General features: G+C 39.7%; 1 protein-coding gene across 1 annotated transcript in view; it reads right to left on the minus strand.

The window, feature by feature from the left end:
- The window catches only part of PHF2 (PHD finger protein 2), a 52,469-nt gene that overhangs the window by 19,048 nt on the left and 7,738 nt on the right, over window positions 1-25,683 (minus strand). Inside the window, exons 4-16 of the mRNA XM_026076960.1 lie at window positions 20,447-20,607; window positions 18,196-18,337; window positions 15,342-15,528; window positions 14,607-14,769; window positions 13,036-13,123; window positions 12,317-12,423; window positions 10,923-11,014; window positions 8,082-8,171; window positions 5,012-5,383; window positions 3,926-4,045; window positions 2,521-2,639; window positions 1,661-1,839; window positions 1,368-1,441 (exon numbers count right to left, since the gene is read on the minus strand). Of these exons, the coding sequence (XP_025932745.1) occupies window positions 1,368-1,441; window positions 1,661-1,839; window positions 2,521-2,639; window positions 3,926-4,045; window positions 5,012-5,383; window positions 8,082-8,171; window positions 10,923-11,014; window positions 12,317-12,423; window positions 13,036-13,123; window positions 14,607-14,769; window positions 15,342-15,528; window positions 18,196-18,337; window positions 20,447-20,607 (1,894 nt within the window). The remainder of the gene's footprint in view (window positions 1-1,367; window positions 1,442-1,660; window positions 1,840-2,520; window positions 2,640-3,925; window positions 4,046-5,011; window positions 5,384-8,081; window positions 8,172-10,922; window positions 11,015-12,316; window positions 12,424-13,035; window positions 13,124-14,606; window positions 14,770-15,341; window positions 15,529-18,195; window positions 18,338-20,446; window positions 20,608-25,683) is intronic.

Raw genomic sequence — 25,683 nt, forward strand, 5'->3', positions numbered from 1 at the left:
TTATGAGACTACCTTATGTAGTCTAAAGTATAGTGGAACAATTTTCTTCCCCATTCCTGCCCTGCTTTTAGGCTTATAAAGTCCTAGCCATTATTGCTTAGACTGCCAATTACTGCTCAGTGCAGGAACTGGTCCCCTTCCTTAAACTTCTGTTCAAAGGGGTATCAGTATGTTTTGTACTGCTCTCGGTGCACTGTTCTCCAGACTTTAACTACTGACTGAGGCAAGCAGCTCTGCACGTGCTCCTGAATATCCCTGAGCCAAACCAGGATGACACAGATTCCTTAGCTCTTAGGGCCAAACATTTTAGGCACCTGCAGTTCTGTGTTAACAATCTATTTTGCTTTTTATGAGCAACTCAGATACTATAACATGGATTTATATTAACCACAGCTGGGCAACACATTTTAGCATGTTGTTTAATTTCCAGCACTAAGCTTCAATGCTAATGCAAATAAGAGCTAAGAGCAAAATTAAGCCTGTGTTTTTAAGCTTCTTAGAGGTAAGCTATCAACAGGCACAGTAACACTGCAAAGGCTCTTCCAGTATTTTAAGTAAGGGACATGTATAAGTATCATGCTGAACCAAGGGCATTCTAGATGTGAGCCCATAATAGGTGGAAGAGGACTCTGCTAAATGCTAGCAGATAAAGCCTTTAATTGCTACATTAACAGGTATTAAGGGCTTCCAGTAACATGAAACACCAAATAATGTGACTCCAGTTTTTATTAGCATTGCTCTGAGTTTCATCTGTCAGCCATGAAAATGTAAATTTTTAATGATCAGCGTTGAAGGCAGTGTTGAAGGAAAGGTGGGGGACAGACACCTATTGGGATCATGGCCTGGGAGAGACCCCTGTGCCTGTCAGCAATGTAACGTCAAGGCAGGCACGACAGAAATCTCCTTCTGACCTTTCCCATCCATTCTTATAGTTTGCTCCTGTTCTTGTGTTGTTGTACAACTGTCATGGTCCCTGCGCATACTTCCCACCAGACTTGATCATGTACAAGCAGTCCAAGCCACAGTACAAAATTATGCTTAGCTGTTGCAGTATTTGAATGCTATCTGTTCTGGGCAGGTTGCGACTGCAGAATGAAGGAGAGGATGTGACAACAGCCTGTACAAAGTCTTGGCTACTGGCATTTACAGTACTGCACTGTCACCTTATCTGGACAGGATAAAGACACTTCTAGTTTGTGAATGAAATTCACTGGTGACTACACCGGGGCATACTGCACACCTACCATTAAGCAAGGCTTAGCAGATCTGGGACAGCATTTGCCAGGCACTTTCCAGATAAGGCCCCACATATTATTAGAGACTTACAATGGGTACTTGCTTATGATAGGTAAAAAAAATAACCATACCTTATATGATACCGACTCCACCTTTGGCTTCTTAACAGGAGTGTGCTGCAGAGTGTCTTTTTTATCTGATAAAACTGGAAAAAAAAATTAAAGTAATGGAAGGACTCCCCTTTCTCTTCAAAAAACAGTGCTCTTAAGCTGCAACTTTGGAAGCAACTTAAATACACTTATATTTGTCTGACAAGTAAAACACAGTTTTCTTTAGTGTGTGTTACATAATACGAAAACTAGTTTTGGACAACCAATACATGACTTAGTTGTACAGATACAGACAAAATAGGAAATATTCTTACAGGGCAGTTCTCTTTTTGTAGTGTTTTTCTTTCTTCTGATTGGAAACTCATCAATTTTTAGTTCGCCATCATCTGACACATATTCATACTCATCTCGTACAGGTTTTGCTTTATCTTCTTTAAAATTCTGCAGGGATCCAAACACACTAGTATTCAGCTGGGTTTTGACTCCCTTGGAACTGAAAAAAAAAAGTTACAAATTAGAAACAACAGCCTTTCTCAGTGGAAAACATTTTGAGAATAGACAGAAAGACACTGCGGATCTTTCTTTACACAGAAATCTCAGTCAACTCGAACGCTTTCAGAAACGTCACAGCAATTCAAATCATTTTATAAACACACTTCTGTACCTACCATTTATACCTCAAAATATGAAGCAGACTAGAGTAGCTCTACTGGCTTAAAATAAGCACTATCTTATTTAAAGCTGTCTCAAAGTATAACATGATATATGTAATGCACACACAACATGGAATTCTGGCATGCAGGGGTTATTTAACAGTTTATTTAAAATGTTCCCTGAATAATAGCTGCACAAAAATATATATATATATATATAAAATGGGAAAATTCAAACTAATAAGAACCCAAATTGCTAAAAATTAGATGCAGCCTGTATATTGAAGGCATTATTCTCAAGCAAACTCCTAGCCTCAAAGACAAATCTTTGCTGTTAGGGCCAGAAAAGCTGGATTCTAGGTAAATCAAGTTCTAGAGGCAAGAACTTTCTGGATAAGCACTTTTTTTTTTTTACTTTGACCAGAAAGGCAGATTTTAACCTTCTTGTCTAAAAAACAAATAGTCACAAGATGTTTTTATCTGCTTTTTTAGTTGATGTGTATTGTTATATTTTTACTTACCCAAGCAGCTTCTTATTAGAGAAAGAGAATGTAAATTTATTGTCCTTATTTCCTGATAAAGGTGTCTTTTCCAATTTGTGTTCCTCTTCCATTTTTAGTAGGGAATCAGGTTTACTGTTCTGAAAAGCAAAAAACCCCCCAAAGAATACAATAAAATTAGGCAAATGAATTGTTAGTATTTCAGATTCCTATGTGACCTCAAGCACTTACTTCTAAACGGCTGGCATACAGAGAATCTACTGGTCTACATACAGGGAAAAATGCACCCTCCAAATGTGGTAATTGAGAGAGAGGTTTATATCCTTAGACTACATGGGTTCCAATTCACGGACTTGTCCCCATTCAAGAAGCACTTCAGCACCAGCTTAACTTTAAGCAGTACCTGATGCCAAATTTAAGTGCTGGTCTCTTAAATTGGTACAGATTTAGGTAAAATACTAAAGCATTTGAGTGAATCAGCGCACAGGGTAAGTACGCTGCTGATCAACATCGTGCCCGTGCAGCTAAGGACAAAATCAAGCACTGTGCCTGTGATCTCGCAAATGTGACTGCACTTACATGTCCAAGCCCTGCTTGCTTCTTTCACACTTTCAGAAGAGCTTGAATTATAAATTTAACAATTTAATATCAGTCATTCAGTGCAAAGCAAGTCTTTGATTATTTTTTAAGCATTGCCCTAATACTCTCCTAAGCAGTACTGGCAGGGGTATTAATCAGTACATATTGATCTAATCACATTAACTGTGACTGTTTTTAATCACAAAAAATTTAGACCTCTCTGTTGAGGAGGGGAAGTCAGGATTCGTATTAGCTTTTCCCACAAAAAACAGCATGTGTTTTTGTTTTGTTTTAGGGAATTTATTTTCAAATATAGGCAAAATCCAGGCAGCAGTTATTTCTGTGAGAAATAAGTGTCACCTTGTTCTAAATGGGGCTTGGAAGAAAACTGTTTTATTCCAGTCATGAATTTTACTAACCTTACGTTAGCTCTCCAGGGAGGCAAGCTTTTATTTCATATGGCATAATTCAGATTTCATTAACTCTATTTTTACACTACCGTTACTTATTGATTTCTCTGGAACTACTCCAGATTTAAAGTAGTGTAATTAGGTAAGAATAAGGACTACAAACCAGATCACCACTGAAAAATCTCATTCCTAACTCTGTTCCCAGTGGCTTCACCAAGGATGAGGATGGACAATTCTGCACATGCTTTTAAAGAAAAAAAAAAGCCACACCTCCTTTATCAACAAGTATTTGATTATTTTCTGCTCAAATTTTTTTCTTTGGGAGCTGAAAATCAGTGGATTGTACTCTGTGCTTAGCTAGACCCATGAATATTTCTCCATCCTTAACATATCTCTATGTGGCAGAATTAGCAGCAGAATTTAATAGGAGACTTTACCTTGTATTTCCATTTGGCTTCTGTTTTGCTTTTATTCTGTTCTCGAATTTCAAACTTCTCCACCTCATTCTGCTTACTAGCGGCTTCCTTACTGGGAACACTTAAAACATTCTTTGCGGCCTGGGAAAAAAAAGTCAGCGTGTACTGTTAACGAGGAAGGAGCGCTGGCATGTTACCAGCATTTTACAGAAATACATCTGCTTTATCCAGAATATAGCATGACATTTTTTGAAAACTACTCTTCTGACTTATTCTTTCTGACCCAAAATATGAGATTCAATCAAATATTGCTGCTTCAGAAATGCAGAAAAGGCATTTCTCCTTGTCATATCTCCTTCTCATAACATACAAAGTTACTATAAAAACATGCTCATCTCCCTGCCTATCGCTCCATGGATGGGTTTCACAAACTGCATACAAACTACTAGGAAATTCAGGTGCTTTATAGAAAACTCGTATGGATACTTCTTAGCAAACTGTGTACATTAGATTACTCTGTCAGTATGTCAGTGAAATCCTGGCCCTGTTGAAGGCAGCAGCAAAATTCACACTGAATTAAAGTCAAAATGACACAAGCCCTACACGTGTAAAAATGGAAACAAACTATTGTTTTACCTTCGTTCAGTCATTCCAGAGCAGAATCTCACTCGAATAAGATGCCTCAGAAATGAATCCCTTCATCTTGTCTCTGATAACTGATTACGGAAACGCACACAAGAGTGCTAATAACACTTGAAGTATGAAAACAATCGTCCAAGGGCAACAAAAGGCCATTTAAAGAAAATTTCTTCTAATTTTCACCTCACCTTATTTTGGAGAGGAAACTGGCAGTAGTTTGCCAAACTCAGCTTGAATCAATAAGTTTCTTGGAGGCGCCATATTAAATGAGTAACTATGCACACAGTCAAATCAAATTGAACAGGTAAAAAAAAAAAAAAGACAAGCTAGTAGTTACAAAACTCTCATTTACTTCAGCGGAGCCACGGTTGCACACTGTGTTGCTTCCTTTTTATTTCCCCAAGACCTAAAGAGAGACTTTACCGCCACTTTGGTGAGAGAACAGGGAGAGGTTAAAACACGACCCACCTTGCCCTTCTTTGGTGTCTCGATCTTTGTCAAAGCCTCCTTCGTGTGTGCCTCCAGCAGGTCGAGATTTGGGATGGCTGGCGGTGGGCTCTCTTTTGCCTTCTTTCCTTTTTTCTTTCCTTCTCCCTTGACTTTTGGCGTTTTGGGAGGCTTGGGGGGTTTAGGTGGCTTGGGAGGTTTGGGGGGTTTGGATGGCTTAAGTTGTTTGGGGGTCTTCACAGTTTTTGGAGTCTTTTTTTTGGGGACTTTTTCTACAGGTGGGGGTGGAGGCGTCACTTGGACGGGTGATGGCGCCTCCTCCTTCTCCACAGGACAAATCTCCTCGGCATTTGCGTTGGCACTCGTGTCTGCTTTGCTGGCTTTCGAAGCATTCTGTAAATCGGCAGAAGACGGGAAGGCATTCAGACCCCTCTGTCTCACACTCGGATATTCTACGGCACCCTGCTTCTGCGCAGAAGTAAACCCCAAACATCCCCCCTCCAGTGCAGGGTAACTGTGCATTCACGCATCGGACTTGCCAGGGAACGAAGAACATGCAGCAACGTGTTGCAGTTACACTTTGCTCGCCACTGATTTCCCCCCGCCCCCAATTGCTCAAGCACAAATCTGGCCTAGACAAACTCCCCTGGCTTGGTAAGGAACTTAACTGTCATCAGGTTATGTCATCAGGTAGGACTGTCAAACGGACCGCCCTAGGTGCTAGATTAGTTTTGGTGCTACACAAAAACATACACATAAGGTGGCTCCAGTCCCAGAGATTTTATAGGCTGCAGCTATGTCAACACTGTAGGTCATGGGTGACACAGTCAGAAAGACCCAGCCTCGTTTATCGCTGTCCAACCCAGCAGACGGCTGGCTGGCCCGTTGGCTCTGCGTGTGTCTCTGGAGCCGGGCTCTGGGGAGAGGATCTGCCGCAGCGCGCCCGGGGCCGCGAGGGCCTTGGAGCGGCCTGCACCATGCCCTTTGAGGCCGGGCTCCGGGCTCGTGCTGCCACAGCTGCGCTGACAGCTTATCTAGCGGGAGCACAAGGCCGAGCCGCTCTAGGCATGTGCTAGCCTAACCCTGAGACCGCTGAGGTTCCGCTCGGATAACATTAAGCCAAAGCTGAACTTTTTTTTGGAAAAAAATCCCACCCTTGCCAGGAACCCTCTACACACCAACAGACCATCATGGGTCACTGGTACAAAGTGACTAATCCACATCATTTCTGCACAGGTCAGCTCTGCCCCATGCTATCCAGCAGGCCCACATCACCTGGAAGAGCACCCGTGGCGCTCTGACCAACAGCCCACAGGAGACATTCCTGTTTCTTTTGCTCTCTCTTTTTATGCTGGTCCTGTTTTAGTGCAATAAAGCAAAGAAAATGCTGGAAGCTGGAGTGGACAAAGGTTCCTCCTCTACAGAGGAATCCTCAGGTGACCCCGTATTTTCTCACGGCATCTGGCTGGCTCCTTCAGCTCCTCCAAAGACAGCTAACCCAGCACAGATTACACTTTCAAGCTGCTTTTATTGCTGTTAGAGAACAACTGATGCTAAAGGGTTGCAAGAACAGCTTGGAAGTGAATTTAGACAAGACATGGCCTTTTAACAGTGATGTTATTAACCACTGGAATGAGACTTGTGGTGATTTAACATTGGAAATTTTAAAGCCAAGATAAGATGCTTCCATAAAAGATATGCTCAACTGCAAAAAGGAATTAAATCCAGGAAGTCCTAGGGGCTGTGGTGTACAGGAAGTTGAACAAAATGATCATAACTGTGCCTCCTGGCTTTAAAAATAACTTATAATTATAGAAGCATTTCGCAGGGGAAAGGTCTCTTAATTAAAAGGTCTCTTAAAAATTACAAAAAAGAATCTGGTACCCCAGAAACTTACACAGTGCTATTTCCCACCAAGCTGAATAGAAATACTCAATGCTGTTATTTGTATAATAAAAAACATTTGCTTTTCCTAAAATAGCATATTTGCAGGATGACATTTGTCCAGGTAGGAAGCAACAGCCAATCAAACAATAAGCTATACTCTATATGCAGAGAAGTCATGATGTGTCCAAAACACAAACTTTAATCAAGCATATGTAAAGAGTTCATACTTGCATAGTTTGGGCTGTAGATTTTTGTTCCTCAAGACATCCCATACAAACACATAAAAGCAATGATCTTTTGTTTAAAATGCTAATCAGTTTGAACACAACCCATTTCAAGTTAATTCAGATGTGATAAATGCAGTAGAATCAAGTTTCATGCCTCCAGGTAAAATAAACAGTAAAATAGCTGCTCAGTTAAAATTAGCAGCGTCTGACTAATTAAAGAGAAATTATTTTCTGTTTAACTTGCCATTCTGACCATCAAAAAAAGTATAGTTTACACTGAAGAGGATAAAAGGATGAGAGAGATTTCAGTTTCCAAGTCTTTGGATATAGTTAGAAAAGGGTTGGAATGCAACACAGTGTCTTCCCAAAACACGACTGAGCTAGCTATTGTCATCTTTCACTGTCACACACATGCACTAAGTGCAGTGCGATACTGCACTTATTGGGCAATATCGCCACGCAGCCTCTTTATTTATAATTATTATCATGTTTGCTACAACAACTCTGCCTAGAAACCAGTCAAGAGCTAGGCCTCCTGTTGGGACACTGTACAGAATGATCGATAGCCCCAAGCTCGGACAATAAACAATGTCATAGACAAGACTGATGAACAGGAGTCACTATACAGTGAGCGTCATCAAGGGGGTGGCAACAGCATTCTTGTAGTTCTACTGTTTTTCTGGGTAGGGATTAGCTAAAGAGAAAGCCAAAGTAAGGATGGAGGGGGGAGTGTGGCCAGCCCAGCTACAAGAAAGTGTGAGAGGAAGGAGGCAGGGCAGGCAGGGGGTGAACAGGCGCCCAGAACGTGGCCAGTCAACCACAGACGAGTCCTGAGCAGTAACCCCACTGCTAAACCTCACAGGAGTTCTGTTAGGAACAGAGTGAAAAAAAAGATTAATTTATTTCAAGTCTTCCATTTTATAGCCTAGCGTATTAAAAATGCATAAGGTAGTTAATATTATGAAAAGAGCACAAACCTCACTTAATCTTATTTCTTTGGCAAGATCCTTGATAAGTTGTGCCGGTTTGAAGTTTTCTGGTAGTTCATCTTCATGCTCTGCTAAAGCCTAAAACAGAACAAAGCCAAGGTGTTGTTTCTGTGCATGCTTTTTGCAAAAATACAAAAAGACTCATTAAGTGACACATCAGTATTTCTCCTATGTACTCAAATCAATACTGACTACATCAGTAGTCCAAATAAAGAAAAAATATACTTTTCCCCTCTTCTGGGTGTTTTGCTGCTCCCTCAGGACAACTACTTACAAAGTCAATAGCCTTTTTCAGATATTACCATGTTTTCACAACTGTAACATCACTCTGCTTACCCCCCTATATGAGATTCTGTGAGAAATTTATTCTCTACCTCTGTAAGGAGGGATTGTCTCAGGATGGAGTCTTCAGTGAGTATAATAGGCATAAACCTTATCAGCAGAGTGGTTTGAGAGCTCCCTGGCAGGACTAGCAACATTTGCATTACATGCCATGTTATAATATTCAAAGTTTAAGGTTATCCAACTGCCAACACAGTCTGACTTCCTTTGACTCAGTATTTAACACGTGCTTAGCAGGTAGAAAAATAAACAGGGTGACATGGAAAGAGCAGCTTCCATGCCAGTTGTTTTTTGTGACACAACAGTCCGATAGTGATAACTTTACTAAAGGAAACCAGGGAACAGTTCTGAGTTCAGGCTCAAGCACTACCTTTTTGCTGTAGGCAGCAGCCAAGTCCCTAACTATATTTAAATCTGGGACAGCCACCTAACTGGTCTAAACTGTGTATGTAACATTGTGAACTTGGCTGCTTATCTCTTCTTAAAACATCTGAAAAGCCTAAAGCTGCACAGCTCTTGTTGTATATTGGGATGCTCCAGCTATGCTGTGATGTGTCTGAAAATTCAACAGCTCAACCTAGGGAAGGGAGCAAGCAAATTGGCAAGCAAATTAATCTCATATGTGCAACCATGAAATGGTCACATCTAACACATCATTACTCAGCAGTCCATAAAAGGATGCTGAATGACTGGTATTCTACCACATTATTGTTGTAAGCTATGCTTATAACAGCAGGTTGGACCCATACAGAACATTTTTTGACGCTGTGTGGTATGACCTACATATAACCACCCTACTGCACGCATTCTTCTCAGATTATACTCATAACCCACATCAATCGTTCATGAACCCTTTACAAAGGATCTAGAAATGGAAAAGTTATCCGAATGGTGAAATCTGAATCCACAAAATCCTTATACATTTGTTTAACAATTGCACTTTGCACTACCTGACAGAAACAACAGCTGCTATGTATATATCTTTCTGATTAAAATTTTTATTATTCCTCAGGAATCTGGACTTTTTTTTAAACACAAAATCCAAGAGGAGTAAAAATCTACTGAAGCTACACCTTTTTTCCCTGGTGATTTCTCTATCTCCTTATCCTGGTGAAATGGGAATAGGATGTGTACAGCTTTCAGCTGACTGCAGGAAGAACCTGCATTTCAGAAGTCTCTGCTGGTGGGAAGAGTCTCCCTGACAGGATCATTTTGTAAGAGCTGTTTGAAAAACATTTTATCTTCAGCATGAATTTTATATTTGTTACCAGCCCATCACAAACCCTTCAGCTGACTACACTGACTCTTTTAGGGTAGGAGGAAACACTATCAGAGTGGTTTTTCAGCTGGAATAAATCAGGGAATTACCAATGAATTGAAAAGTGCTGCTCTGATTTACACTGGCTGAAGAAAGATGTTAAAAACTGTCAAATCACTTTAACATTTAAACTTCTTGTAATACAGTATTTCCATATTGGAAACTAAATGAATAGATATACACAAATCATAAACTGAGGAAAAACAGGTACGGCAAGTGAAGGAAGCATACTAGGAAAACACAACTACACAGGCTATGTACAGCAGAGCTCTCCTGCCCCATGAGAACCACGCTGCTCATGATGCTCCTCGTGATGCTGCTCATGGGGTATAGTATCTTCCCCTCTACATCACAGTTTAAATTTACAGCAGGTCAGTAATTAATCACAGCGGTTTCAATGTGACCATGGTTCGATGGCCCATCTGCAAAAACTTTGGCTCAGCTCAGAAGACTTGATCCCCAAACCCAACATTCTGAATGATGCGTCAGTGTCAGTCTTGGCAAGGATGAAACAAAGAGATAGATTGAGAAGTTCTTTCTTCTCTGCAAACGGCCGTACAGAAGCAGGACTGCTTTTTTCTAGATAGGTAGGCCACAGTACCTGAGGAAACCAGCAATGTTAGCTCTCCTGTTCACGTTTTATGATTGAACAGTCTGTCTCTTACAGCTAATTCACTACAACATTAGAGCAACACATGCACGAGGAACTCTGCTGAAATGATTCAAGCTGCAAATTTCTTTAAGCCTTCTTTCTAACCAATAGGTATTGCCTGGCTCAGCCAACATATCAATTTGCAGGAACTGGGCACCTTGTACACACAAAAATGCAGGCATCATTCTATGTCTCACTTGCATACACTACCTCTGCCGAATTGCTTTGGCACATGAAAATGTTCAGTTATGGAGAACGTTCATTCAGGATGCTTTTGGTCATGTGCAGAATTGACTTTTTTAAAACTCCGAGAGTACCTTTTTTTTCTGCTGACTCCTCATGTAGCACTACGAACCCCCAACCGTCTTCCTCCTTCCCCTTTCTCCTGGTCCTTTCTCTCTGGGATTCTAGAGTTACTTGTTTTGCTATGGAGATATTATTTGTTCTAGTGTTTGTTCTCTATTTCAGTGACCGACAAACCTAACAAATACAATATTAAAGCAGGGTCTTTTCCTACCTGTTTTTTAGTCCATGACCTGAAAGCACCATTGAGAATTTTTGCTCCTTGGAGTAAATGAGCAGGAGGCTGTTGCCCAGCTTTGTGCAAACCTAAGTAGAGGAAAAAACAGTGCTATTCAAACACTGGGAGATACAGTTGTTTTACATAAATTCTTTAATTTGAAGAAGTTTAGCTGTGCTCTTTGAAAGGTGATCACCACAAAGGAATCTCTGTTATAACTTAATGGTAATAAGGTGTATATTTACTGTGTCATAAATCCAACTTGGCTTTTCTACATTGTGTTCCTACAAGTTATGTCTACACTGGAAATCATTCAAGTTGCTTTATTGGTCACGTACTCAAACTAGCTTCTGTGTTCATACATCCTAGATTGAGCGAATAAAAAGGCACTGTCAATGGTTCTTTCCTTCTGCCTAAAAAAAACAAGCATCAATATGTGGGAACAAAGATTATATTGGGCAAAATATTCCTCTTCTCCTTTGTGAGTACAAGCTTATATAAACTTTTCTGCTTTTTAGTATTTTTGTTCAGAGTTGGTCACAAGGGGGCCCCCTTCCAGGCTAAGCTCAGAGGAGTCCACAACCTTACTTACTAATTAGCTGCATTTTACTTGTTATAAAAGAATCTGGAAGGTTTCTGTAGACAAGTTCTGTAACAACAAATAGAGGCAAAAAGCAAAGCCATCCTGCAACTTTAAAAAACATAGACATGCGGTCGTTTAGATCAACTCTGAAGGAATCTGATTTAGAAGATCTTGAGTTTCACAGAGAACTTTGCTTTAATTCTTGGTACTCCTGCTGGTCACGTCACTGATGTCAACATGAACTCATGTATATATGACTGGCCCATATATTTCCACCAAAATCAGCAGAATTATGTCAAAAGGAGATACTACTCAATATGCCTTGGGCTGACACATTGTGTAGGACATTAGGTTGAAAATAGGGAATGAATCCAAGCCTGACAGGCAACTGAAGACTTGCACTACCAAGCCTAGATGGTTGGTTACAACATTATTTGCTTCTGAGGCAACTTAAATACATTTTATAAGATGAAACCTTCACTTCGGCATAGATAAGAAGGACAGTTAAGATCTTTACTAGAGTAAGATGGCATATATCCCCTGATTCAGGGGATAGCTGGACCAGACGGGCACATCCTGTCACATCATAGCAGTACGGCAGACAGACTCTAATTCAAGAAATACTTTTTAAACTTTCCAGTTATATTTCTCCTGGCTGATATGTTAAAAGTAAAATTTTAAAATTCTAACAAGAATGATTTTGGCCTTTTTCCATCTTCTACATGGCACATCAGCAGAAATTAAGAGTAACTATTTTCATGTCCCCAAAGCTAAGCAAACAAGGCAGGCAAAAAAAATGCCATTTTACCTTTGAATGTCTCTAGTAGATGCTTTCCCATATACCAACATGCAGTTTCAAAGTTTGGAAACTGGGTCAGACTGACAATTTTCAATCGTCTTTCTACTTCATATGCCCTGCAATACAAAGCAAAATGAACTTAAAGCATAGCAGGTCACAAGCACATTGCAGAGCGAAAAGCACTGCTCATAAATACCTTAGAGGTTCATTTTGCAGTGCTTCATTTCTTTGTGCTGCTTACCAAGTATTCTGGCATCAGGCCAAAAGTGTAACATAAAACAACACTAGTAAGAAACTGTAAGATATAGATGTAAGATAGTTTTATTGTACTCTTTGTCCAGCAACAGTAAAGAACTACTACTACTGCCTTACACTGGGCAAAGAGGCCAGCTGAGCAGGTGAGGACTTACTGAGAAGGTGAATAGCATGTTCTAAGCTAGATCTCCTGACAGTTTTTAACTGCTCTTCCTTTGGGATTTGGCCACATCAATCCAAACACCTCACATGTCCTTCTATGCTCTATGCAATAAGTGTAAGGACTGCCTAAGAATATCTCAGCATGGGAGAACACAGTCGAAGGGGAAAAACGTGGGTACACTTTCCAAAAGTGCCCAATAGGGCTACACCAAAAACATGACTGCAAATGTCAGCTAATTATTAGGCAAGAAAATGGCCAATTTATTAAAAACTGAACCTCAACCTAACTTTAAGTTTTAGAGACAGATTACCTCATCTGCATTTCAACACTTAGACTATGTAGAAAATGTCCTGCAAAGGCTAGGCAGTCTACAGGCGTTAGAGTTGCATAAATCCAACCTAAAAGAGAAAGAGAGTCTTGAGAATAAAAACTGGATTCATAATAACAAAAATTTTTTCACAGCAAGATGTTTGCACCACACTTAGTAACTTACTTCCTAGATACCAATGGGGCTCCTCAGTCCGATTCAGCACTACAACTGCATACACTTAAAACAAGGTTGAATTTGTCCCCTTGTTTATTTTGCACAATAAAGATGTAGTCCAGGAAGGTGCTAAGTACCTTTGTCTCCCAGTTCCAGGACTACCTTCAAGTGTGGCAAGATCAAACAGACAGAAAGTGAAGGTGACATATTGCTCACAGTGCCGTTGCTTCCTCGTTATTGTAAAAGGCCGCAGCAGCAGCAGCGACATAATGATAGCTGCTTTCACATCACCATAAAAATCTGTGACATCTCTTGACACTGACTTTACTGCAGTGCCAGGAACAGGTGTTTTCCAAATACTTACTTTCATAAGAAAAATCTACTTAAATTGGTGAATCTCTATAAATTTTTCAGTGTTTATTCCACCATCTGCTTCACATATGGTCACGAGAGAAATACCCACTTTCCACTTTTTATGGTCAAAGCAATGTTCAGATGTGTAATTGTTCTGTGTAAGAATACACTCACACAGCAAAATGGCGCTACTGCAGGCTTCCTCTAAAACACAAATGCCACTGCTGTTAATAATTACTTGGGCTGCCTGGAAGTCTCAACTCAGATTAAGAATCCAGCAGGCAGTACATTGTTTAAAGGCACACAGAGGGAGAAACCATCCCTGTTGCGAAGAGATTACAGTTTAAACAGATACAGGGGAATGATGGAAACAGAAATGTAAATGAAGAAATAATTGGCCAAGATCACAGGAAAGTGAGGGACAAGAGGAATGAGTAGAACTTAGTTCACCTAAAACTGTGCTTTCTGCTAATCAACTCCCTGTCTGCATGAAGATCCTCCCAGAAGCTGAGAAAAACAAAATCTCTAAGTTTCAATGACAGTCTGAATCTATCAAGCAATACAAATGAATCTGTGACAGTCACATCTTCAGCCTCATGTAAAACAGTAATGCACACTCACACTCATACAGGCACCTATAGTCCCTTAGTGTCATAGGGAATCAATGACTGTGAAAAGGATTTTGTGGGCGTCATAGCAAGCAAGCAATTCAACATGAGTTCTCTGTTGGATGCTGTGGCAAAAAGTACCAATGTCATGCTTGGACATAAAAAGACAGGATTCGTGAGTTACTTCAAGCCAGCTAGATGAAGAGTGGAACACTGTATTAGTTGTATTTTTTAAAGACTGCTGAAATATTGAGAGAAAACAGAAAAAAGTTTTGAATTTTTTTGTAAGCATATGAAATGAAACTTCTACTGAGAACTAGACGTTGTCAGAGAAAGGATGTGTGGTCAAATCACAGTCTCATTAGTTTAGAGATGCCATTTCAGTATTTCTAAAATAAACAAAAAACAAAACCTCACCTTTAACAGCCTACTCACCTGATGGAATGAAGAGTGTCTGTCCTTGTTTAACTGTGCATTTGTAACATTTATCTACTTGGTCTGCAAAAAACATTTCACTGTGGTTTGCTGCTGATTGCCAGCGTTCATAAAGAGAAATATTTGCAGAGGCTGGTTTGATAAGATAAAATATTTTTTCTCCCTGAATTAGAAGAGATGCAATTAGCAACGAGCAGCCGAACCAAGCAACACTGCACTGACACAGTTAAACATACACACACAAAAATACACACATGTATATAACTAAATGTATAGCATTACATATTTTAATACTATTTAAATAAAATTTGCTAGTCAGTTTTGTACAGAACTATTGAAATAACTAATTCACTAGCTGATCACGCTTGCTCAGATTTGTTGGACAGATGTCTACAATATTAAATTTCATTACCCTACAATTGCAGAACTTAATATCTGCCAGGTCTTAAAAAGATGTTTGTGTGGAAGACACTGAAGAAATATTAATATTCTAATACAGTGAGAATACACAGACAACTTCACATGCCAAGATGCCTCTTTGCTCAACAGAAACTAGCATGACTGAGCCTATACCCACCTACAGCACTTGAGGCTCTACATATTTCTCCGGGCTACCATCAGATCTTGGGGAAAAATACTGAGAAGAGATCTGAATCTTTGAGAGAATTTTAGGAAGGTCTTAGGATATAAAATTTAGTAAATTACTAGATATACCGCAAAAACATGAATCCTCACCTTCAGCACATGGTACCATGCAGATGCTCCTCCAGAATCTATGTGGAAATCTGTATAGCTGTCCTTCACACAGATCAGGCAGTACTTGGTAACTTTTGGTTTAGCCAGAAGAGCATCATCAGGCCAATAGTTTTCCACCCATGACAACTTCTTAACTATATCTGGAGGCTCTACAAAACTGGACATCCTTTACAGAGAAAATTAAAAACAAATATGCAGCTTTTTAAGAAAGAATGCAATAAGCCTGATACAATGAAAAGTGGAGTCTGATTCTAATATTCATATGACAATCTGAAGTAACTCCATAAGTATCAGTGGAGTTGCTCTTCATTTAGACTGCAGCAATTCAGAAAATTTGTGAAAAATTTTCGGATAGAAATGAAACTTTTTGTTAAGGATGATGATTTGGCAATGATCCATTGATTTACCACAGTAGCAATATTTATGATAAAGTATTTGCTGTTTGCATTTTTCTAGTTCCTACCTAGTGCTATGTGGGCTCAGTTATCAACAGCGCTGTATCACAGCCGCTTTTCCAAGCACCTTCAGAAGAACAATTGAAATGTGCTCATTCTTATAAAAATGGTCTGTTAAATCTTAAAAATTTGCAAGTTAACCTGCAATCTTAATATTTAAGACTTAAGAACTAAGTAAGTTTTTATCTGATGCTGAGAATCACAGTGATCTTTTTTTTAGATTAATTACACTTCATGAAAAACTCTAAAGCAGGAAAAAGTGTAATTTGGGTTGATCATTTGAATATATTCAAATCGCAGCTAAGACAATGTACTGGCATAATGAAAAGGTAATAAAAGTATTTCATCCCAAAATGCGATAAGCTTTATATTTAACTAGTCCAAAATTTGGACTGATACTTGCAGAGAGTGAAGGTTTAATGTTGGAAACTTTAAAATCTCACTTCAGTGAGAATATCAGCACTTCAGTCTAAAATTAAATGCTCCCACGTGTCTTTTATGCTCACTGTCAAATACTGATAACAATAGCTCCATTAAAAAGGCAAGGCAAGATTAAGCCGTGCTTTCAATTAAAATGTCACTGTCTATGTTAAGAAATAAAATATTTGCTAGTTAATGTCTAAATCAGCAGCATATGAGTGACAGCTCCAGCAGTCCTTAAGAACAAAAGACCTCCCATTATTCTGCAATAATAGCAGAAAGCTAAAAAATCTCTACTGAAAATACTGGTAATCTTTGAAGCCTGTGATTACTATAGATGCTTTTTGCAGAAATGGGTGTAAACTACTAAAACACTAACTACAAGGCTAAAGGTTATGGCTTTAAAAAGAAATGAGCATGTTATTATCCATCAGCCTTCTTTTTTAGACTAACTTAAGCCTAATGTCATCCTGCTAAAATGGAATGCTCTCCCAAACAACCATTCTTCATTTTTGTGTGGACAATCATCATTTTTTGTGTAGTGTTTGTATAAAGGAACTTCGTCCTGTAGTATGTTTCCTTTCTAGAAGTACTAGCTACCCAGCAGGACTACAAGAATTGTAAAAAGGATTCACATAGTTGCATGAAGTTCAGTACATTATAGCTGCATCTGCTCAGCTCAAGTGATAAATAAAGCACGTTGCAAAAAAGCAGTCATTTTTATTCTTAGGCATTTTCACTAGCTAATTGTCTTATGCGAAGAATCCAATATAAAATATGAGGAGAAGAGTAGATTTCCTATCATGGACGATAGATAAAATTCACATAGCCAATACCACTACATCTAGCTCACTGCATCACTAAAGCACCTCAGCTTCAAATTCAGAGCTAATGTGGATATAGTTTTACACACACACACACACACAGAGTGCAACAGAAAGTTGTCGGGTGTGTGTATTAGCATCACTCTAGTTCTGAACTGTTGTCATACAGATTACAGGTTAACTTGTAAAACCACTTAAATTAAAACTTCTACAGATAGTACAGGATTATAATTATTCCAAACTTACTCTCATTAAAGGACATCCGGTGATGTGTTATGCCACACCTAGAGCCCTACATCATCTACTTACGTGGTCTCCGTAACATTAAATGGAAATGGATTTCAATAAGCAATATATGATGCAATCAAAATTACCATTAGTTATTACCAGCGTTATATAATTAGCAAGCTCACTGCTGCACAACACATTTTAAAAAAGAATGCTCTGAGGAGATTACCATGTTAAAAGATCACCTTAAGCTGAGAAAGGGCTTTTGTTGCTTTACATGAAGATTCCCATCTCATCCCACCATTAAAAAATAAGACCTCTTAAATCCATGTTTTCCTACAAACTTACACACAGTTTTATGATACCTCTGTGGTCATCTTTGTCCTTTTTCTTCGGTCTTATCAGTATTTGTCTTGTTGCATATAAATATCTAAAATTATACTAGAAACATCCTACATTATCATTTGCTACCAGGACAGGACAGAATTGATCTACTGCAGTACCTAGTTGTATCTCTCTAGTATACAGTGGTACTGAACTAACTATACCTTTACTACTAGAGTTAATATAAACCTGAGAGGTGCCAAAATGTTCTATTCTGATGTATGAATGCTGATAATACGCAAGTCTGAAGTACCAACATAAATACCAGCCCATGTTGTCCACTACATACCATTCTCTTGGTATAGTTAATAGCACTTTCATTTCCACATTTTGCCTAAAATGGCTACATATAGACAATGCAGTGGAGAGTTAGAACAACAAGAAACCAATATTCCAAGCTTAAACCAGTATTTCCTAAAGAGAGAATGCCAGTGGAGAAGGAAGATGCTGTTCAAACTCCATCAGTCAAACCCAGTGAAGTATCCAGGCCATTGCACAGTGCAGCAAGCTGGACCATCTTACCTAGTGTCCGAGAACTCCAAGTTAGTCACGTTGAGGACCCTTTTCCTGTTCGTACTGTAGTAGTAATCAACAAATTCCTTTAGCTTCATCTTGCAGTCTTTCTGTTTCGTGACATCAGTGACATCAACACTTCTCTCTGGTCCTAAAAATTAATTCAATGAAAAAGAGAGATTAAAGGGCAGCCTTATTTGACCCATTTTATATAGTACGGGTAAGTTAACATTTCGAGAAACACATCAGTTTTTTTATTTTCTGATCTTCTTAGTGTATGCGGGCGTGTGTGTCTGTCTGTTCGTCTGTCTGTATATACACGCATATATAGATACATAACTATATAACACTTCTGTATTATGCCCCATGACATTTATTTCTGTAGTTTTTATATGAAAAGGATTAATGTTACTTTGAATCTATTAATTTCATCACAGATTTCATTTGTTGACTGGAAGGAGAGAGAACCTGACAGAAAGTGACACAGAAGAGGCGTGAGAAAGAACAACAGACAAGATCACACACAAGGCAAGTGATTTCATAGCAGTTACATGGCTCCTGGCCAACGTGTCTTCCAAGGTGGGATGACATGATGACCGAGAGAAGACGCGATGCAATGCCCTGCCCAGGTTACAGACAGGAGCATGTCACAAAATGAATCCAAATGACCAGTAGCAATGAAAAAAGCTTCCTTCTGTGGACTGACACCAAGTGTTAAAATGGTCTGCCTTTGCAGAATGGGAATCTCAGTCTAATAATTCCTTCAACACAAAGCAAGATGGCAGTAATCAATTAAGACCTGGCCTGAAGAAACATTTTTTGGATACCACAATGACTGTTTCTTTTAATGGAGTACTCTGGAGTACAATGCAGCCTGGCTCAGGCTCACTGTAAGAAACGCAAGTTGGTATAAGAGTAAATTAATTGCTAATTACAATTTACCACTACATAATGAAGCTTGAAATCTTCATAGCTCAAGGGGTGATGACAATATTTTACAATAATATAGCCTCCTTCCTAATTTGGCCATAAAACACACATACACTGCACTGCTCCCCCCTCATGAATGCTCTCTGCAAATTCTCATGAATAAAGTGCTACCAGTTCTGAGCTAGAAGGTAACAGCCAGCCAGGGCAAACATCACAGTTTTACAGAAAATGTCCTAATATAGCTAGGCTCAGATACCTGACAACCTTCATTTAATAATCTGCAAAAAGCATAAGCAAAGAACGTGTAAAACATGAGCAAATCCAAGCAGCAGCATCCCACACCTCTTTGCAGAAGCAGGCACTCCTGCAGGAAGTGCAAGGCGGTTAGAACTGGGCTGGAGGACAGGAGCGTTACTCCTGATGGGACTGCTTGTGCACAGAGCACCTTTCCGCTGGCCTAGCACCTGCTGGCAATGCCAGAGCACGCTGCCTTTCACTCCCTCTCCTCTCAGAGCCGCAGCTCACTAGGACCACACTAGCTGCAGGAAAAATCTTAACCCTAGGATTACTCTGACTCGCACCAAATGCCAGACTGGGCCTCAGCCGACCTGGAGAATGGAGGAGTTTGTACAGGGTATGCAGTCCCCTATCTCTGCCTCCTCAAGGCTTTCTCTTTAACAGCTATAGACCAGCCCACACACATATGGGATATGGGTCTGTACAGGACAGGTGAGGCGTTGGGTTGTCTTCTCCATCTTTCTAAAGCCTTCAAATATATAAAGTCTGAAATATTTTTGTTATTTAACATCTAGCTAACTGTCTCCCTGCTCCGCAGCCAGCCTGCACTAGAATGCCACTGAGTGCTTGCCGATGAGCCTGGGTTTACCAAATACAATCTTCCCTGGGAGCATCAGAAGACGAGAAGTAAGAGCTCTCCCAGCCTGGAGCTGAAGTGAGTGAGTGGCTGAAAGAGTTCTCCCATGCACTTGTCAGGAGCCTGATTTAAACAAGTATCAACAGAAGCAAACAAACACTGAATTGCTCCTGAGTTGTCTTCCTTTTATATAGAGGGAACCAAACAGATTTTTACACAAAGGACAGCCCCAAGATCCCCTCCCATTCCTCTCCTTCATCCCTTTCTCCTTTATTCCTTCATTCCTAACATGATTTTGAACTAGCTCAAGGAGTTGGCTGGGCAGGCCCACCTGGCCCTAGGAATGAGTTGAGAGCTACTCCAGGCAGGGGTGCAGTTTTCCCAACACAGGGACAAGTTTAAAAGCAGCAACTGAGCTCTAAACAATACAACGCCACTTGCTTGCCACATACGCACCGACATAGTTTTCAACATCGCTGACGTAGAACGTGGGTGCAGGTACAGACAAACCCAGGCCATCTTTCTTTGGAACGAGGATGGGTTCTGTGAAGCCATTTTCTTCCAAATACTCTGCTGTCAGTTGGCTGCCTGGCACTTTCGCTACTATATCTTCAGCACTAAAAAAGTAAAAACAGTTTCAATGACAAGGTATTTCCATACCTAGTTGGCATCTTCTGCGTTTCACTACTGAAAGGAAAAAGTTACGAATAAGCAAGCGTAAGTTGACGTCAGCCATAAGAGGTCACTACTTGCTGATGCTGTATGCTGCATGTTTTGTTCAGTGGGTCCCTCAACTTTTTTGAAACATCTAGAATGTGGTTAGACCTCTATTCTGTCATTTGAATGTTAAAACCACTAATTTTTAAAAGAAGCCCCAAACTTTCTGAAGTGCAATGGATTCTAGGCACCTAATTCTTAACTTCTTTACAAATGCCAGCTTTGCTATGATTTTTGCATGTTGCTATCAGTGGATGTACTGAGGTAAGTACTAAATACACACGAACTCTGTACTCTGACTTGTACCCCTTCCTGTTTAACATTTGATTTCACATACATAGAAATGATATACATTTATGCAAAGTCTACCAAAAGTATTTTAAAAATAGCAGTTTTGAGATACACAGAAACATATAATGCCAGCGACTGTAGACAAAGACATCTTGGTCACTAAGTGTATAAATTCATAATAGCAACAATTTTTTAACATTTCTTTTGACAGCCCTCAAATAAACAAATTTCCACTAACTTGAATAAGCACCGCATATGCAAAGCATCTCTAAGAATCAGTCAAAAAGCTGGTCTTCGAATAAGACAATACTAGAAACAAAACTAAATCCTAAAGTCTTGGGAAATTCACTCATCAGAGCTAAAAATCAGTAGTCTGTCTGATGTTATTAGGCTACGTGGTGTTTTATGCTCTCACTCAGACCTGCTCAGATCAAGTGTCAAACAACGTTTTAGCAGCATTTTGAGCTCTTTTTAAACAGTTTGGAGCAACTACGCAGAATGGAAAGCTATGGAGAATCAGATCTCTTTGTGCTAGATGGCTAACTGCATTCTTATGAACTATGCTAAGGATCACAGTTAATTGCAAAACTTCAGTTATTTCCAAAGTAGGTGTAAAAGGCAAAAGCCATAAAACGATTTATTACCAAGTATGTGAAGTATACTAAAATCTTCTGGAATCAATTCACTCAATTCAAATGCACCAACTACTGGAAACTTCTAAAATAGCAATTTATGGTGAAAGACCATTTTCCTCAAGTATAAGAATCTGTCAACTTATCAGTGATCAATGTCAAAGAAATTAGTGTTAAATATTCCAATTTAAACAAGGCACTATTAAAAATGTTACATAATCTCAAATAAATTGTTTGGGAAATATTCTGCAAATCCCTTTCAGGTAGCTGAGAGGGCTTCAAAGTGACTAATAAAAGAGCAGGTTTATCAGATGATCAGTTCTTTAAACCAGCAATTCTTAACAGAATTTCAAATTGAATTTCTAGATCTTTTTCAAGAGTAAAATGTTTAAAATTCAAAGTGAAAAATAACTGTACTCTAAATGATTACCAGTCCTAAAAGTGCTTCAGCAAAGTTGTTGTTTGTTGCTTCTCTCTCTTTGAACCGACTTTGGTAGCCAAGTAAATATTTGGACTCTGTGAAAATATTTTAGGCCTTCAGTGTCACGTGTGGAGAGACCTCTCCACTCCTCCTGCCTGCTGCACAGGCAGCCCCCGACACAGGCAGACAGGGGAGTCACACACTTGCTGGAGAGAGAGAGAAAATACCAAACCTTTGAATGTTGACCCCAAAAAGCATCAACTCCAGGAACCTTTAAGACTAATACATGACTGCCCTCTTCTGCGTTAGCTCTGAATTACAGCTCATGTTTTTGTATGGTTACCAAAACCAGGAGCCAGGCAAGAAAGGTGATGAGACTGAAAGCTTTGCTCTGCTAAGGACCAGCACAGCCCACTCAGCTGTCACCACATTTGCAGTCCATTAAAGCCTAAACTACAGTATAGCCTCAGATACACTCTACCGAGGGGGCTCCTCCTTCAACCCCACCAAGCCAAGAAAATCTCTTGTTTTGGTTCTGCTTGGGTAGCTCGCATAAATGCCTCTGCGAGGGTCTGTAATTACCTGTCTTCCCCAGTATTCATGAACTGCATTAGGCAGGTGGGAGTTAAGCTAGAGGAAGTGAGAAGTATATTAAATGCATTCTTTAACTAGAAAGCCATGTGGTAGAGCCTCCCAGAGAGAACAAGATGGCTGGATGCAAAAAGGGATGAGATGTAGACAACAGCATATTTTTGGATCATCCCAGCCACAGTGAATCAGTAATGGCTGATCAGGAGGCAAAATGAATCACTGGATCCGGGAGAGCATATGTCTGCACTGCAAACAGCAGGCTAGCCTGGGTGCTGCCAGCAGGACAGCGGTGGCAGGGTGCAGACCAGCACAGGCCGGCCACCCCAGCACCTACCAAGCTTCCCAGAGTGCTTGGCAGCCTGCTCCATGCTCCACGCTGCTGTGCTGCAGTGTGGGCATACATGAGCACAGCGGTTCAAGGCGACCACAAAATTATCTGTGCAGATTGCTGGCAAAGCTGAGCAAAGACACCCAGAGAGTCAGACAGGTGGGTAGCAGCATGAAACACTGAGAATTATGGGGTATACCACCGATCCAGGGCTCATGGTGCTGATCCTGGTGCCTGGCAGGTATGTTCTGAGCCATGGCAAGGATTATAATGTTCTTTATTTATGTAAGCACCAGTACTGTATACCAACAGTGTGCAAAGAATAAGGGTGGAAATTTTGAAGAACAAGAAGTAAACTACGGGGAAAATCTCAGAAGAAGGTGGCATTCTGGAAAACTAAGTCCTTGCCATGCGCTCTTAGGGCTTGACACTTCTTTGCTGCCCCATAGTCTGCATATTAGTTCATGGAGGGTTTCCTGCCCTAGAGAACTAGGATACCTCTTGACAAAGTAGATACTAATTAACTGAAGCTAAGCTCCTCTTAAACTACAAGCAATCTTGTGAACTGATAAAGAAGAGGAGGGGAACATTTAACTTGGGAACAAGGAGCACAGATTAGAACTACATAGAGTGACAGAGGAGAGCATAAGACTGAATGAATCAAATTCATCTGTCTGATGGAAAGCTCTAGAGCACATTCATGAATTTCAGTTACCTCTTCAGTGTAAAATGGCATCTGACAGGTTATTAGAGATATGTCTAATGTATCTGGCACTGATCTTTCTTTGAATAAGCACAGGAAATGAAGGCACTGTATAAGCTAAGGTAGCGAAGGGCAGGGGATCGAGCAGCAACTAATAGGAAGCTGCAGTTAACAAAAGTGTTGGCTGCTTTATTTTATCCCTTTTGTAAATCCTACTGTTGTCACTTTTCCTGTTACACCTTCCTCTGCTATTCTGGTGAATATATTACATTCAGTCTAGTCTTTCAATGAATTCTCAATTTGTGCAAATATTGATTTACCACTAAACCTCTGCACTTACTTTACAGTGCCAATATATGTCTCACATACTTGTTCAAGTCTGATTTCCTTCTGTATGTGCCACAGAAACGTACTCACAGCAGTAAGGGAAGATCAGTATCAGAGCACCTAGTAAAGATCATGCCAAAATGGCAAGTCTGACACCTACACTGAAGCACCTGAACAAACAATTTAATTTTATTACTACTACTAGTACTAGTACTACTACTATTACTACTCTAATGCTATTTTGATATTAAAAATTCAGGAATTGAACCACATGTTAAACAATGTCACATATTCTATTGAACTCTGTGGAAAAAATGTCTCTTGTCACTCTTTTCCCCGAATACCTCACTGAGTGTTAAATAGGCACCAAATGTTTTCACCCACCATTTACTGATCTCTGCTACTAGCTCTACATCCTATCTGTTCTCTACAGAGATGTTCAACATTGAAACTTTCCAGAACTTACTATTACCTCCTCACATGGTATTTAAGTCTTGATGTTTTCAAAGAGACTGGGTTTAAAATGTTATTTTAACTGTTTTCCAGTTGCTCTGTTTACTTGTTTGTTCATATACCAAACACAGGACACCAAAACCCCCCCAAGATCTGGGTAAACATTTAAAAATCAAGGATAAAAGTTGATGGATTTAAGTGACTTAAGGTATGTGACACAGGACTTTGATGAAAACAGGTTCATAAAGCAGACATCTTACAAATCACCTTTACTTTTTTTCTCTTTTGCTCTCTTTGCTGTTCCTTTTGATCTAAGTTATAATTTCCTATGGTGTTCTGTGAATCAGTAATGAGGCTTCTGTCTTTAAAGCAAGATCCCCTTTTCGGGTTCATCAGATTCTGACTGCTGAGTTTTGGGTTTTGGTCTGTGAATATCTGCAGATTTCATTTATTTTCTCTTAAAAGAGAAAATTTCTCAAAAGGACTTTGTTTTACTAATGCCACAAAAGTAGAGGTCTGAGGTCTGACTATTGCCAGGAATCCTTTCCACACCACACCATTCCTTCTCAGAAGCTTCATTCTGGCAGCAGGGATTTTCTTATGTGCATATGTAAGTGGGAAGCAAACAAAATAAATGGAGGTCCACATTTTTCAAAATTTGGGAGTGACAGAGATATTGAATATGTGAGTGCAGATCTTCCAGTTACGTGCAGACCTCCCAGACATGCAAGTGCAGTACATATACTGGGTGAACGTCAGATTCCTGTTTCTTTTCAGTTAGAAAGGAGGAGGAATCCCATACAGTCTTGCATATCTATCTTTTACTAAGGTGCTGAAAGCATTAATTGAGAACACATATCACTGGAGTGATTGGGAAAGTGAAGACATTCACTAAAAACCAGAACTGCAATCTTTTCTGAAAGAAATTTGTTAGTTTAAATGTGATCACTTAATTTTAAATCACATCGCTGGTTTGGACTTTGTGCAAAAGCTTAGGTTTTTGGATTCAGAAGCCCTTAGAACCTGCAATTTAGGAGGCCATCCTAGATTACTGAAATCATTCTGTCTAGAACTTAATCCTTTTTTATGAAATTAGCTTTGCAACCTGTAAAGTTGCTCTGTATAGAAAAAAAAAGAAAAAGGAAGAAGAGAGGAAAAAGGAAGAAGAGAGGAAAAAGGAAGAAGAGAGGAAAAAGGAAGAAGAGAGGAAAAAGGAAGAAGAGAGGAAAA

This window comes from Apteryx rowi, unplaced genomic scaffold (assembly GCF_003343035.1).
Source record: "Apteryx rowi isolate R43461 unplaced genomic scaffold, aptRow1 scaffold_111, whole genome shotgun sequence".
Taxonomy (NCBI): Eukaryota; Metazoa; Chordata; class Aves; order Apterygiformes; family Apterygidae; genus Apteryx; species Apteryx rowi.